Source organism: Condylura cristata, unplaced genomic scaffold (assembly GCF_000260355.1).
Source record: "Condylura cristata isolate star-nosed mole 26May11 unplaced genomic scaffold, ConCri1.0 scaffold00022, whole genome shotgun sequence".
Lineage (NCBI taxonomy): Eukaryota > Metazoa > Chordata > Mammalia > Eulipotyphla > Talpidae > Condylura > Condylura cristata.
This window is the reverse complement of record NW_004567123.1, coordinates 23,989,659-24,005,661: the sequence shown is the minus strand read 5'-3', so window position 1 is coordinate 24,005,661 and position 16,003 is coordinate 23,989,659. Positions and strand designations below refer to the sequence as shown.

The following is a 16,003-nucleotide window of genomic DNA, read 5'->3' as shown; positions in this document are numbered from 1 at the left end:
GATGAATCCAGGAAAGTACATGCAGGCCCTTTTTGGCAGAGGAAGAGAGAATCAAAATCCTTGTCTAAGGAGCTTAAGCTGCTTCTTTGAAAAGACAAGCTAGAGCGCATGAGAAGACCTGCCGTTTCTGACACGTTTCCTCATTCAAACTACAGGCAGTTAACATCAAACTTCCAGTGGCTAAGGAAGGTATGATTCGGACACTTGTTTTATGTTTTCTATCTTTTAAGTGGATATTTTCTCTTTTACAAGTTGGGTTATTCACTTCTTCACCCCAACACCATTTTAAAAAACAAACAAATGCATAAGCATCTATTAGGAGCATGTATTCTGTGAAAATCCTAGAATTAAAGATAAAAGCTCTACTGAGGAAAAATGAAGCACTTTGGCAACCACCAAATGAAAGTCGTTTAGATTTATTCAGTGCTACAGAAGAGAATGACAAAAGGTATTTTCTAAACACGACCTCTTAGGAGAAGAACTGGCTTACAACACCACGCAGGCCTCAGGCATACAGCTTTCTTCTTTGACATCTGTATAAATGGCATCACAACCCCAACAAAAGTCTAGTTTCCATCACCAGACAGTTGGCCCCCTGCTCCCATTTCACCCACTGACTTCCCTTCTGGACACCAAGACTCGTTGTCAGAATCTAAGTTTGTTTTGTTTGTTCATTTGCTCGTTTCTTTATCTCTAGACAGGATTTTGATCACAAAAATACTAGTGATTCAGACCTCTAAAACAGAAGAGTACACAAATTGAGAAAAATGCAAAACATTTTATCTCTTACCTGAATTACTCTGAACACCTAACCATTCTCTTTTAGAATGGTTCTTTAAGAACTATTACAACTGTGCTAAGAAACTATCCATAGTGTTTAAAACATGACACCAATACCTGGTTTACACATGACAAAAATAAAACAAAAACATGCAAAATAATGTGCAGATTACAGAGTTCAAAGAGAATCAAAGTGATTAAATGTTGGTGAAAGAAAGGCCCCTGGGCATGAGACCGGCTACCGGGCAGACGGCCTGGCAGTATCCGCAGCAGCCTGGATGGAACCAGGCGCAGCGGGCGGGCAGTCACTGGTAGGAGGGATACAGTGGGATATCTCTGATAGTCAGCAGGTTAGCTGCTGCTCTGGAAACGTTTCCAGAATTGAAACTAAGGTAGTTTTCAGTAAGGAAAGTCCTCCTGGACAGCATGGACAGCATGTGGTTGAGCCGGGATCTGATGCCAACCAAGTGAAACTGCCGCTCTTTATTCAGGTTTCTGAATGAGTCTCTCAAGCACAGATCCAGGTGGGGGGTGCTCCAGTACTTGGGGTGCCCAGGAGTGATGAAGTCAGTGGTTCTGAGGGAGGTCTGGGAGCTGATGGAGCTTGCCACAGAGCCTTGGGAAGACAGAGAGGAGGAAGACCTCAAGCTGGAAGACCTCGACACAGACATCCTTGACACTGGGGACCCTTCTTTGGACTGGGTTTCCTGAGAAGAGAGAACGTTTTCGTCCACATCGGTCTGGGTGGTGGCTGGCATGGACCGAACCACAGTCTGGGAGCTCGCCACCCTGGTGGCGACTGCGGTCTGGGTCCCAGCGCACTCAGTGGTGGTGCTGGTTTGTGTCCCAGCGTCGCTCAGGCTCACCACCGGCGCCTCCTCTCCAGGCTCTGTTTGGGTGGCGGCGTCGATCACCTTCCCGCCCGCTGCTTCTTCCTTGTGGCTGTTGATAAAGTCTTCCTCACTGGTGACGGAGGACCGGGAGTCGTGGTGCCACGCACCCGCCCTGCCCTCAGCACGTGCCTGGCACTCCAGATCCGCCTTCCTGGGAGTGCTGGAGAGCCTGGCCAGCCGCAGCCGCAGCAGGCTGCCCAACGTGAGCTCCTTGGACAGCGGTTTCCAGTCAACCAGATGGTCAAACTTGCCGCTGATCCTGAAGTTGGAAAGGAGTTTGGAGCTAATGGGCTTGGACTGCGCGTACAGGATGCGGAACTCCAGGTCAAAGTGTTCAACCACTTGGCCCGACAGGATGACCAAGTTACTGCTGTTCAGTTTGCCATCTGTCCACATGAAGCTTAAGGAATAAAAACAAACAGAAGCTGGTGACAATATACCTACTCCTTAGTGTGCATTCAACTAATCTTTTTAAAGATTTATTTTACTTATGCATACAAGAATCTGATGTAGCCAGAGGTACAGGGGGATGAGAGGATTCACCAGAGACAGTGGGGGGCAGAACAACAGATCAATGAAGTGCACTGCTGAGGGGAGCAGCGGGCGAGACAGGAGAGGTTGCTGCACCATGTGGGTAGCTCCTGGCTGGGGATTGAACTCAGCTGTGGTAGCTGGTGATAGCCTGATAGTGCAGAGACTTAAACCCTGTGCCACCCCTGTGCCCTGAATTCAATTACTCTTAATGCTGCATGTAACATGAATATGTCAACAGAAAGGTAAAAATGTTGCTTAACCAGCATACGAAAACATAATCTCAGCCTCAGGGTTTTTAAAAATTAGAAAAGGCTTTTAAAATATCTAGGCCAGCGAGGAAAAGAGCCAGCAGTATCACAGCGGGAAGCCAGCTAGAGGCATCTGCCCTAGGTGAGACCAGTCGCTCAGAACTGCCGGGCCCCAGCAGCGCTGCTGTGCTCACAAAGGAGCCCACACAGCCCCTCTAAGGACGTGCTGGGAGCTGCTGCCCAAGCATCTCTAGAGCTCGCTAGAGAGTGGCCTGAGCTGCTGGGCCCACCCCCTCCTCTGGTAACACACCCCACTCATCCAGTCCCGTTTTCCCTTTATGAGCCTTCTCTAGTCACAACAGAGGTGGACAGCAGCCCAGCCTGGCCAGAGCATCCTATCCTCTTGGATGTGCGCATCCTCCCAGAGTGGGCATGTGACCCACCAAGGCCAGATACTTCTCCAAGCCCTGATGCCTGCGCCACAGCAGCTTGTTCGGTGAGAGAGCCGCCGAAGGCCGTCTAAGTCCGGATCTTTGCCCTTGAATAGTGCGGACTGAATACAGATGGAGCAGAGAAGCAGAAGCCGGAGAAGCTGCTCTAGTCCGTGTCCAGCCTCTAGAAACCAACTGCACCTTTCGGCACTGCCAAGTTACGAGTCACCAGAATCCATTCCTCATAAAGTAGGCTGATTTAGCCTTCTGTATTTGGCAACAAATCACCCCAGTGATAAATTTGTATCAAGAGTAGGATATTTCAACTCAGAGATCAATAAACTGTCACTTGTATCCAGAATCCCAGCTCAAGTGAATTCAACCCTCAGAACTAACTTCAAAGCCTGAGAAGGAAGATTCTGGTGGAAAGCCTCACCGAGGTCATGTAAACAGGACACCCATCAATGTCAGGATCACTACATGCCCTCAACAGATGGAAACCCTCATCTTCAGCACCATCCTCCTCCTCTACAGCAGCAAGTTTCACAGGTAAAGGGTGGCTTTTGTACTTTATATTTAAAACAGTCAAAAAATCATTTGGAGCTAAGTTGCGTTAATATCGATAATACCAACATTGGGTCTAGTTTTTGTTTCTTACCAACTTTTTATGAAAGAAAGACTGCTAAGTTTGTTCTAAGCCATCTGTTCAGAAGAAAGGCATCAGTTCTGGTGTGACCTTCTCATTTTCCATAGACCCTGCATGTCTACCTTTATTCAGGGCTGATGTATAATTAGTACTCAGGGATGCGTTTCTTCAAAAATGAATTTTTCTTTTTTTAAACTCCACAGACACACCTCCTGATACCATCTGACAATCTAGTGCCGAGGTGGCAGACACACTGCCAGAGGAGTGACAAAAGCAAAAATGACATTTTAACTTCCAGAGATTAGTGTTAACTTCTCATTATCTCCACCCTCTATTCAGCTTCCCTGTTCTGTACCTTAAGATGCCTTTGCCAAAATAAGACTTCAAAGGTGGAGCCAGAAACATTCATCAGTATTTTCTAGACCAAAGTATTAAATTACAAGGCTGGAGAAGGTGGAGGATCTAAGTGGAAGGTCCTAGCCTCATCTCTGCACTCCACGCTGAGGTCAAGGCCTGTAACCGCTCTTTACCTTCAAGTGAGGATCTTAAAGGACAAAGGGGGGGAGGGAGTCAAAGCCCCCAGAAACAGGATTTCTGTCACCCCTAATTCATCCACTGCAGGCCTGGCAAGGCTTTACTCTAGGACTTACTCCCTACTGGTCTTCAGGCAAGTTTTAACCTGTGCACTTTAGTTTTGTGGGCTACAAGGCAGTAGAGGTGACCCCCACCCAACCCACAAGGCTGAAACGTAACTGTCACACAATGATGTCCGACAGAAGCAGGCTCTGTTAACCTACTCAAACACAGATGCATAGAGACTAGCACACCTGGCCATAAAGGCTTGTAGAGAGAGGGAAAAGACGCTTTTACTTTTATATAACACTTTTTAAAAATGCCAATTCATAGGCAAAGCTAGAAACATACCTGTAGGAGCCTGTAGCTACTCGAATGCCATCAATCAGGGTGAACTTTTCATGAACTTTTCCAACAATTTTAGTTCCTGACCTTGCGTAGTAGATATTTCCTGTAATAGTTCGAACCGTCATCAACTGTTGACAGGAGAAAAAGAAATGGATAATTCAGCAAGCAAATGATAAAGAGGGCTTGGTTTACAGTTCCCAGCTAGACAACTTTCTGGTCAACAGTGGCTCGCGGTCACCACCCAGTAGACGCAGGTGGTGACAGACGGCAGGCAGGGATTCCCAGGACTCACGTAGCTCCACATCGGACCGTCTCTCATGTGCCCTTTCCTCATATTGATTTTGTTGACCCTTATCATGTATATATGTGCTGTAAAAGAAGACTCACCTTGGGGGATGCTAAACCACAAAATCTGAGAAACAATTTGAAACAAAACGCAGGGAATAAAATAATCAAATCAAGCATGCTAATAATAAGTAACATTTTAACATTTGAAGAAGCTAAACTGATATTTCTCCTGCCTGGTAATAGCTTCACCAGTGCCCAACAGCTCATTTCACTTACTGACCGTGATGGGCACAGAGAATGGGAACAGGACAAGCCCTGCCAAGACAGGGCTACGAAGGCAGAAACATTCACACACTGTGTGTTTTAACCAGCAATATCGCATCTCCTACAAGTATGTATTTACAAAAAATGGTGCAGTGGTAATATACTGAGGCTATATAGTACATAGCTATGCATAATTATCCTTGTAAAATGACACATGTAAATGTGTATATATTTGGTATGCAAAATACTAAGACAATCTGCATTCTTTGGAGCAGATCAGTAGCTAAGTATCTATAAATACCTTACTCACTCAAATTAAATATTTAAGATTTTTGTTCAGTTCTCTCATTCCACAAACAAAGAAAGCCCCTACTATGTTCCAAGTCATGTGTCTATATAGACAATAGAGGTAGAAGGCACATGTCTGGTTTGCCTGTACTAGGAGAAAGAGAAAAGTCACCAATGACTAAAAATCTACAGCAAGACACATTCAAAGAAGTGAGAACCTACACAGAAACATGCACATGAATATTCATAACAACTTTATTCATAAACTAAAAAGAACTAACTACTGATCCACACAAACAACAAGACACAACAAATAGATACAGAAATAGTTGCACATGGATCAAGGGATCATGTTAAGTGAAAAAAGCCAGTCTCACAGGCCACATACTAGATGACTCCTCAGTGACAACAGTATAGCGGTGGGGAGCAAATCAGTGGCTGTCAGGGGAGGGCTGTGGAGGGTGGGGAGGGCCCTAGAGGAGAGCAGACATGGAGCAGGAGGAGAGCTTTATCTGGAGATGCATGCACAAGTTCACACGTGTTCAGATGGCAGAGAACTGTGGTCACATGTTGTACCAGCGTGGATTTCCAGATGTTGACGTGAAGATGCAAGATGAAGATCACTGGAGGGAAACAAGGTGAAAGCTGCCTGGAAACCTTGGTACTATCCTTGCAGCTTCTGTGGGTCTATCATTATTTCAGAATAAAAACAACAGACCAATACAAAAAACGATGGCAAAACAACATCACTGCTGTGATATTCTTCCCAAGATACATACTCTGAATTTAAACATAGGGAAAACATCAGACAACCCAAATTCTACAGAAAACTGTCTAATCTTCAAAAGCATCAATAATTTAAAAGACAAAGACAGTCAGAGCAATCCAGAAAAGAGACAAGACAACTCAGCAAAGTGTGCTCCTGGATTGAACCTGGAATGTGGAAAGGGGCATTTGTGGTGTGATTGGTGAAGCCTGTGAGGCCTGTAGGTAGATGACAGTATTGTATCAAGTTATTTCTTGATTTTGAAAATTGTACCGAATTTTCACACATGTTAATACTTAGAGCTTATACAAGAAATATTCAGGAATTCCTTATATTGTTTTTGAAATGTATCTGTACATTTTAAATTATTTCAACATGAAAATTAATGAAAAAAACAGGCGAGGCACTTCTGGAGGTACACATGGGCCTGCTGGGGAAGGCGTCTGGAAGAAGTGGCGATTCCTTTCTCAGCCAAGTTTCAAAGGATCAGCAGATAATAACAAGCATAAAAAACAGCACTTCAGGCAGATTTAGACATGATTTTGTGCATCTTTCCCTTTGGCACTGATCTGAATATCGGACACACCTCTGTGGCTGTGGCCAAAGCACTCTGAGGCCTGCGTACAAATGTGTGAGCAAGATCCTCAAGCAGCCATGGAGCAGGCACATGGGGAGGGGAGGCAGCCCTTCTAGGGAGAGCCTGGGGCCACAGCACAGACATGCCTTGAGTAGAGGAGCCAGAAAGGGGATTGTGCGTCCCCAGGAAGACATTATGACAGTATGAAATAGGCGAGGCCAGAGTTACAGGCCCCTGTCAAGCCCTCCAGAAAGATTTGGGTGCCAGTCAGTGAAGGTAGAAATCAAGTGTGGTTCGCTGAGTCAGTAAATATCCCCATGTTTCTACGGATAGATGGGTCAGAGGCAATCATTGATCAAAGTTTCTGCTAGAACCATGACTTTCATGCTCCTAGCATACAGCCTTGACTACAAAAAGAGTACTTTGAAATTAAACTCTCACACTGACTTCCTCACCTGATGTGACAAGAGCAGCCGTAGATGACCATCTGGCTAGCCAATGACATGCTTTCCACGTCTGACTTTCGTTTTCCTCCCATCCCCTGAACGCTTTTTTTTAAGATTTATTTATTTATGCATACAGAACTGGGGTACAGACCAGAGGTACAGGTGTGGTGAGAGAATCCATCAGAGACAGAGTGGGGAGCAGAGCAGGCAGAATGACGAAGTGCACTGTTGAGTGGAGCAGCAGACAGGTCAGGAGAGGTCAGCCATGCCATGTGGGTCACCTCCAGAGCCGAGGATGGAACACTGAAGCTGAGGCTAGCTTGCAGAGCTGCGCCTTAACCTGTTGCACCACCAGGGAGGGCCTGAACTCATTTTTAATTGGCTGATGGGTCACATGGTCACTCGTTCCCTTCTCTCTGCCAGCGTCAATCCTACCTCCATCATGAGTTTGCCTGGAGCACAGTGACAAGGTAGAAATACCCAATAAAGCCCAATCCTCACTTTCCTCAAGGGAAAACAAAAAGCAGGGATCTGGGCGAAGGTAAGTCACCACAACTTTGTAAACCTAATTGTTGGATAATAACAAAAAGGTTAAGCTTCTGTCTCCTGTGTAATAACCTAGGGGACCAAAGACCAAATTCTCTGTACCTTATGTTCACTGCTTTATTTCCAGTACCTGGAACAGCATGTGGCTCACAGGTGGTGATGAACAAGTTCATGAATTAAGTTTTGAAGTATAGGTTAAGTAGCTTTTAAAAATAGAGTATCATAAACATGAATATTTCTCTTGCCTCTTTGCACCAAAAAAGAAGCAACCTAATTGTATAACCTTACATTTAAAGATTTAAGCTCAAATTACTTTCATGCTGGGAGCAAAGGACGTAAAGTCAAATTTTACAATAATGAGAAATGAGAGGCAGCACATGACAGCGGGGCCTGGGGCGAGGCGGCGGCCAGTGCCCATCCTCCTCCTTGCTGCCTGTGGATGCAGGGCACTGTCACGACTGCCAGATCTAAACAAAGGTAAAACACCACGCACCGGATGGGCTGTCATGAGAATCGAGCTGCGATACGCCCGCCTGGAGAGTACTCACTGCTGCCAGATGGGGACACTACCTTGGACCCAGCTCATAACATCTGTAGGAGGCCACAATAGAAACAGCGTAACACAAACCTTCTCCTGTTCAGGGTTCACTTTCAGATCCATGCACATATCCAAAAACTGAGAGAGCAGGGCCTGGTCCAGCAGGATGTATACAGCAACTCCTTGTTTCCGACTTATTTCCTGCAGGTCTCGGAAGATATCGATGTCTGTGAAAACATCCATCACCACGGCGATCACCTACAGGTGAGCAGAGAAAAGAACCAGTCCACTGACGAGAACAGCACCGGAGAGCCGAGCCCTGCCACAGAGCTGGAGAAGAAGCCCCAGCCTGTGACAGGTTCCCTTCCTTCTCCTTCCAAAGTATCGGCTTTCCCCTCTCCACCGACTCCTCCCTCTCCAAAAAAGCTCAGGCCACTGCATCCTGCAAATCCTGAGTAGGCCCAGCTAACCCTCCCGACTGCCTGCCAGCCACTCTCCTTCACAGTGACCAAGTTCTCTGAACTGCAGATGGGGACACTGTCCTGTCCTGTCCTCCCAGGAGCTGTCCTGTCTACTTTTCCCCTTCTACTGAAGCTGCATCTTACAGACTCCCTCTGACCAGCAAGCTGTCTCATTCTGGAGCTAATACGCTACGCCCGAGGCATGCTGCACCCACAGCCTTCGGTTTTCTGTAACTGTAAAATAAGGAAATCAAACCTGAGATTCTCTCTAAGCTTCCTTCTGGGTATAGCACTCTCCAAGTCTATGGTTTTGATTACTGTCTGACTCATATCACAACCTGATGTTGTGTTATGTTCGGTAGAGACCCACCGCCAACTCCCAGCTTGAAACCACGCAGCCACGCGAGCAGATTCCCCCTCCGTCTGCCTGCACCACATCTGCGTGACGCTGGACTCCTGCCATTAGTCCAGATCGAACCAAACAGCTTCCCTGACACCAGCTTCTCCTCTCCACAGCTTTGTGTGTGCCCACCTGCAAACCTGCGACGGGAGCACAGAGATACACACTAAGGACTCCGCCCCACAGTTCCAACCATCCCTTTGTTCCCGACACCAAGGCGCCACTGCACCTGCCGATCCATCTTCCACACTCAGCACTAGACTACAGCTAAGAGCTGCCACTGCCACACATCCTTGGGCAAAGTACAGTTGTTCAGAATGTCCATTTCCTGAGCTGCAAAATAGGTTTGTAGTGAGAACTAAATGCCCAAGCTACAGCTACTACAGGCGCAAAGCCTTTCAAAAGTATCTGTGCGTTGATTCAGCCCTGGGTTCAAGCTGTCCCGACAGTTTAACACAGGGAGACACTGTCAGTCCCCGCCGCAGACACGCTCTCCGTGGCCCTCTACCAACTGGGCAGGCTGCAGAGGTGCCAGAACATCCATGCTTAGAAACAAGCTCCTGCAACCAAGTCAGCACGAGGAGGCAGCGGGGTAGCCAAGGAAAGTGCTCCCCAGAGTCAGGCTTTGGGGCGCTTTTGCAATCAGGAGCTGGAAGCATTGTTCCCTTCTCCTGCCTAGCTTCACAGTGAAAACTCTTATTTCTCTTTTTCTGAAGGTGAAGGTACTTTGTTTATGGCAAAGGCCTCCAATCAGGACTGGCTCATCTCTGTGGCCCCAGAGGACTCAGGATAATACCTGAGGTACTGTCACTTTTTCACACACACCTCCCACCTGGTATATCAGCTATTTTGAAATTTAAAAAAGAGGTACAGAGACAAAGGGGCAATTTTGCTGCCTTCCTCCAATACCCCAAGTCTTGCCTACCAGGATGAGGACCTTGAGACACCAGCTCCCAAGAAGCCTTTGCTGAGAGAGAGTCTGGGAAAACCTTCTCTGGCTGCCTCTCCCCTCGCCACTGTTGATGGAGCCCCAGCTATGAATGACTCCTGGTAAAGAGCACTGTTATAACCCACAGAACACAGCAATTTAAAAAAGAACAAGTATTGGCCCTCCCTGGTGGAACAAGTTAGGTCTCAGCACTGCAAGCTGGCCGCAGCTGCTTCAGTGCGAGTTTGATCCCCGACCCCAGAGGTGACCCGCATGGCACAGCAGACCTCTTCTGTCTCGCCTGATACTCCCCTCAACAGTGTATTTTGTTGATCCCCACCAGAGGGCTCCCCATTCTGTCTCTGGTGAAGTCTCTCACTGTCCCTGCACCTCTGGCTCGTACCACAGTTCTGTATGAATTAATAAATCTTTAAAAAAAAAAAGAATATTAAAAAAAAAGAACAAGTATTGGTTTTGAATTGATGGCATCTTCAGAAGTTTGTATCTGATGTGTTTTTACATGCCCTACTTTAAGTTGTTTCAATACCATTAATTCAGGTGGCTAAATGGGCATGATAGTTAAAAGGCAGAAGGCCCCAACACAAGAGTTTAGCACTACAGCTTACGAGCTAAGTGACCCTGGGCAAAGAGCTTAACTTCTCTGAGTGTTTCTTCCTTTGAACATATGAATAACAGCATGTGTCAAAAGGCTGCTGTGAGGATTAAATGAGACAAAGCATGGAAAGGGCTTAGCTCGAGCATGTAGGAGTGAGTGCAATTATGCAGCCAGCACCTCCTCAGAGTCAACTGTGAGCTGATCTCTGTAAGGCAGAAAGAGGGCTCTAAAGAACTTGACATAGAACCAACTGACCCACAATGACAGACAGTGAACAAGAGGCGATTAAACTGGGGGGTGAGGGGGAAAGGAGTGGGGTTTCAAGAAAGCACAAGAGGCTCTCAAATGTTTATCAAAGAGGAGGGGAAGGACTGGGGTGGAGGAGCTGGACTTGAATCACAAATAAGGATGAGATTTGGACAGAGAGAAGTAAAGGGGAGGGCATGCTGATAGGAAGCCACATAATGACAGTCTGGAGGTCGGAAATGATAGGGGACAGACTAGTTTGGCTGGAACGTGAGTATGTGTGAAAAGGAACGGCAGGACGCGACTGGGAGACAGACAAATGAATGAGCAAGGTCATCAGAGGCCTCGAATGCCAACCACGGGCCCGGTATTACACAGGGTCAGGGGAGTAATGACAACCTCGACAGGACAGAGGAAAATAGTGCTGGCGGGGCAGGAGTGGTTGGCGATCTGGCTCCACCTCCAACACTGGGCTGCATCACACAGGCAATCAGATATCTTTTTAGGTTCAGTGAACATTTAGAACTAAAGACCAAAAGAAGAAAAAGCAGTGACAGAGGTTTCCATGGTGGCCAGGCAGAAAGCCACAAGGGTGCTGAGGTGGGAAAGGGGCTTGTGGGAGAGCTAAGCGACGGAACAGCCGCCACTGTTAAAGTCCCTGTCATCATCACCAATCTCTGAGCCTTCCCCCCAGCCACTCCATCATCCCGTGATCTGGTATCTGCAGGTCCTCAGGTATGGTCTTAGGGAAGGGCACAAATCCTGCTCACGTGACTTGTCATATCGAATTAGAATCATTTCCATTCTATCTACTGATTTCAAGGCATACTAATTGCTATCTGTGATTTACATATTAGAAGCCTAAAGTTTGGTGACGTTACGGAACTCGTTTTTTTCTCTTTAAAATCAGTGTATTAGAAAAGCTAAAGGAATTCACAATTTATTTATCTCAGCGATTCCACGGCTATAAATTAGGTCAATAAAATGGGATCCTAAAGACGAATCTGGGTGATGTCACCAATTAGTAGATGCAGAAGACAAAAGGGTGGGATTTGAAACAGAAAATTGACAACTTTTCTAGTTCCACATTTGTCTAAGATACTTAGAGCTTCTTGACTACCTTCTCTGATCAATTAGAACCACTTAAAAGTTATATAGTTAGTGATAAATAATTTACCATAATATTTTGAAACCTGAGCTCAAAACATAATCTGTAGTGCTTTGAAAGCTGCCTGCCAATAGCGCTGCATTGTTTTCATGTTGCTTTTTCCAATAAACTATGACACATCTGATTTTTTTTTTTTTTTTTTGGACACATCTGATATTTAGCGTATCTTTTAAAAGGTTGCTGCACTGTTCAGTCTTCAAACAATTGAGAACTTGGACTAAATCCTGAAAAAATCAGCAACGGGTATTCCATAAAGCATATGGGGTGACAGAACAAAGGTCAAGGAAACAGAACACCCAGGAGGCTGAGCCCCTTCTCTGCATGGGTGGAACTGTTGGCTAATTCAGAATTTGCCAAATCAGGAAGACCTGAGAAGCAAGATGTCACGTGAAAAGGCTGTAGCATTAGACCTGGAGTGGGTCCTGGCTCCTCCACTTTCAAGCCCCATGTGCCTCTCCCCCTAACAAGTTAATTTCATTTCTACTGGTTTCTATAACCCGCAAATACTGTTACCTCTCTTATAGCGTTTGGGGGTTCAATTCATGACAGAACTGAGGTGCACACCTGATAGCTCCTCACATACAGAGAGCCCTCACTTGGCAGCTACTCACTGCCTTAGTCCCAATTCTGCCAAGGTGCCTGGCCAGGTCATTCTACCAGAGCTGGGTGTCCTTAAACAAGTTGCCACATGAGCTGAGCTTCTGACTCAGGCGGCTCCAGGGCTGGTCCGGGCTCTGACCAGCACATGAGCAGCCGCCAGGGCCACTCAGAATCAGCCATTCCAGTTCTCATTCTAGCCCTTCCTGTGTGTGAAGGAGGAAGCTCTTGTCAGTCACCCCTCCCAGCTGCACCTCAGTTTCCCTCTCTCTCCACCCAGAGTCACAGAGCCAGGACACATGGGCAACACATTTGGAATTCTATCAAAGGTCCCACACATTCAAAGCTGTGTCAGCCTGTCCAGAGGTCAGCAGCCCTGTCTGCCCACCTCCTTGCACTGACCACCTAACTCCAAACTTGATTCCCTTCTTTTCCCCCACTCTAGCTGTTTCTCTTGGAGACCCTCTTGTTTAATTTAAAAAAAGGGGGGGGGCTCTCCCTAGTGGCACAATGGGTTAAAGCACCGCATTATGAAGCTTTCCAAAGCCGCTGCAGCATGAGTTCAATCTCCGCCCTTGGAGTTGACCCACATGGCGTGGCAGACTTCTCCCTGCCCACTGCTCCCCTCAGCAGTGTACCATGTCAACCTGCCTGTCCTGTTCCCCACTCTGTCTCTGGTGAATCCTCTCACCCACCACACCTCTGGCCTGCACCCCAGTTCTGCAAGCATAAATAAATAAATCTTAAAAAAAAAAAAGGGTATATTTTCATATTTTCTCTCCAAGTTTTAACAAGAAATTCCTTGGATTTCTTTTAAAATCTTTAAATAACTATCTCGATATCATTTAGGGGTTTAAAAAACACAAAGAATGTAAATTTCCACAGCAAAATCTAAATTTGTTTGGTATGTTATTTTTCTCTAGATTTCATAGACTTTATAATAAAAATCAACAACGTAATTGTTGCGGAGCCTGGTGGAGCCTGGGCCAGCCAGTGGCAAGGAGCCCAGTGCGAGGCTGACGCCCAGCTGCGCTTCCTCTCCTGTTCCAGCCTGAAACAGGCGGCCTTTTAGAAGGAGGGAAAGCATCAAGAATTGTTTTGAGGGGGGAAAGACTTACCATTTCCAGCTGTTTTTATTTTATAGTTATGTAAAACACTTGTCTGGCTCCAAAATCCGATCTAGAGTCGAGGTGTTCGCTGACATCTTGTCTCGTTCCCTCCTTTTCTTTCTTTCTGTCTCCCTCTCCATCAGTTTTTGGCTTACTCTTTTATTTTTTACATGTAAGTAAGTCTGAGTGTCCTCATAGAATCACCCTCGCAATTGATGCACACACGCATGCACGTTCACATCCTCTGCAGAGAAAAGGAAGCCCAGACGCTTCTGGTGATGGGGTGTTCTGTGTCTCCACCACTCAACATGGCAGCCACTAGCCACAGTGGGGCTGAATATGGCTAGTGTGACAGAGGAACTGAAATTTTAGCTGTATTTCATGCAAATTCATACACATTTAAATAGACCCACTGGTGAATGGCAACTTCACAACAGAAGCAGAGCGAGTCCTGGATCCTTTCAGAGCTGAGGGTTCGCCCCAGCCCACCTCAGACCAGTCTGAATATCTGGTAGGGGGGGAGGTGGGGGGAAAAAACTGCTTCTGGCTTCTCATGGGTGGAGGCTAGGGAAGCTGCTCTGCATTCCACAGTGCACGGCCCACAGCACAAAGCGATTCAGCCGAAAATGGCGATAGAAGCGAGCTTGAGAAACCTGCCCTGGGTGGATAGATATGGGCAACCAGAACAGCAACTGACCACACCACGTAGCTTCTATCGTAACTCAGAGGAGAGTTGAGCAAGCCCAGCTGGGCCTCCACTCAGATCCATCCACGTGCACACCAGGGGCCTCCAACAGATTCCTTAGCAGCTTCTTCATCAACACAGTAACTTCTACTAACGCTCTGGTTATCAGAAGGATGCCCAGGGCGAGGTCACTGAACGCCTCTTTGGAACAAAAGCACTTGTGATGAGAGCAACTGGTGAGAGCAACAAGAATCACCCTGACAGCCAAAGCAGAAGCGCATCGCCAACTGAGGGCACTGCCAGGCAAGGTCTCCACTCCCATCTGCCTGTGGGGGCCACAGCCCAGCCAAACACTGATTCACATGGCAACCAAGACAAAGAACCAAATGACTCATCAACGTACATGGTGGTAGAGGAGTGGTTTCTAGAATAGATGTGTACAGAAAAAGCCTGTATAGTTCAAAATCAACCTAGAAATAAATGCCTTTAGCGAGCAAACTCTGCAGCCACCCAAGTCCAAAGCAGTCCGTATCTCCTCTAGTTGTGAAGCTCAGCTGAGCACCAGGTCAGCAGTCTGCCCGTGTTCAGAAGCCATTCTGCACATAAAGTGTGTTTTCCAAACACTCAGAAAGCCCACACCTTGAACGCAGGCAGAAACTTCAGCGCCAACAAGGGACAGTCAGATTCTCAACCCCAGTCAGACCTACTCTGGGACAACTCCTGGCTGAGTACAAAGCCAGGCAGAATAAACTGAACTGTTGTGTTATTTTCCCTCCATTCACCCCATCCCCAAATCACATAGCTGCCTGTGGCAGATCCGGAGGCCTGGCCTGCTCCAGCACAGCCTGGCGCCAACCTCTGTAGTCTCTGTAGCCATGTACCTGCGACCTGCACGTGGGACTTGAGCCAGGTACTAATAAACATTACTAATTCACCCACCAAAAGATTCCCAGTACTTCCTCTGGTCCGGCTACCGTCAATAGCCACCCCGCTACACATTCCCCAGGGAGGGGAAATGCAGCCCAGTTCACAAGGCCTAAACCTCAGGGGCCTCCAGTGCCCTGGGGTCAGGTGCAGCGTTTCCCACGCCACCCTCACGCCTTCCCCTCTGCAGCAGTCTTCCTCCTAAAAGGGGCGGTCGAGTGCCATCACTGTCGTTTTCCTGTTTATAGGGTACGCACACAGCAATTCAAGACCAGATCCTGTGGAACCATTAAGCCTCTGCCTGTAGGAAGCTACCAAAGGGCCACCTGTTCCTCAAGCAGGGAGGCCAGCGCTCTAGGAGCCAGGAGCCTCACGCCTGGTGCTGGGGCCAGCTCCGCCCCACATAACCATGTGGTCGTGGGTGAGTTACTTACTTCTGTGGGCCTGCTCTCTTCTTGATTGTGGCCTCCTCCCCGGATGAGACGGATAAAATGAGAGAATCCACACAGAGGGCTGGCACAGAACCTGTCCCACTGAAAGTGCCCAATCATGCCATCAAAGACAAACACAGAACAGCTTCTCTGCTCACCCTGAAATGGCCCGAGACCTGCACTATCAGAGTCTGGACTTCAGAGGGCGTGGCCAGAGCGGCAGAGACACTCCCGTGTGCACCAAGCACTCCTCTAGCCGAGTACCTGAGAGC

General features: G+C 47.3%; 1 protein-coding gene across 1 annotated transcript in view; it reads right to left on the bottom strand.

Moving 5' to 3' along the window:
- Positions 1–950: 950 nt before the first annotated feature.
- FAM83D (family with sequence similarity 83, member D) overlaps positions 951–16,003 on the bottom strand; it is an 18,198-nt gene continuing 3,145 nt past the window's right edge. The window contains exons 2-4 of the mRNA XM_004687380.2: positions 8,257–8,424; positions 4,457–4,581; positions 951–2,073 (exon numbers count right to left, since the gene is read on the bottom strand). Coding sequence (XP_004687437.1) covers positions 1,086–2,073; positions 4,457–4,581; positions 8,257–8,424 — 1,281 coding nt within the window. The 3' untranslated portion in view covers positions 951–1,085. The remainder of the gene's footprint in view (positions 2,074–4,456; positions 4,582–8,256; positions 8,425–16,003) is intronic.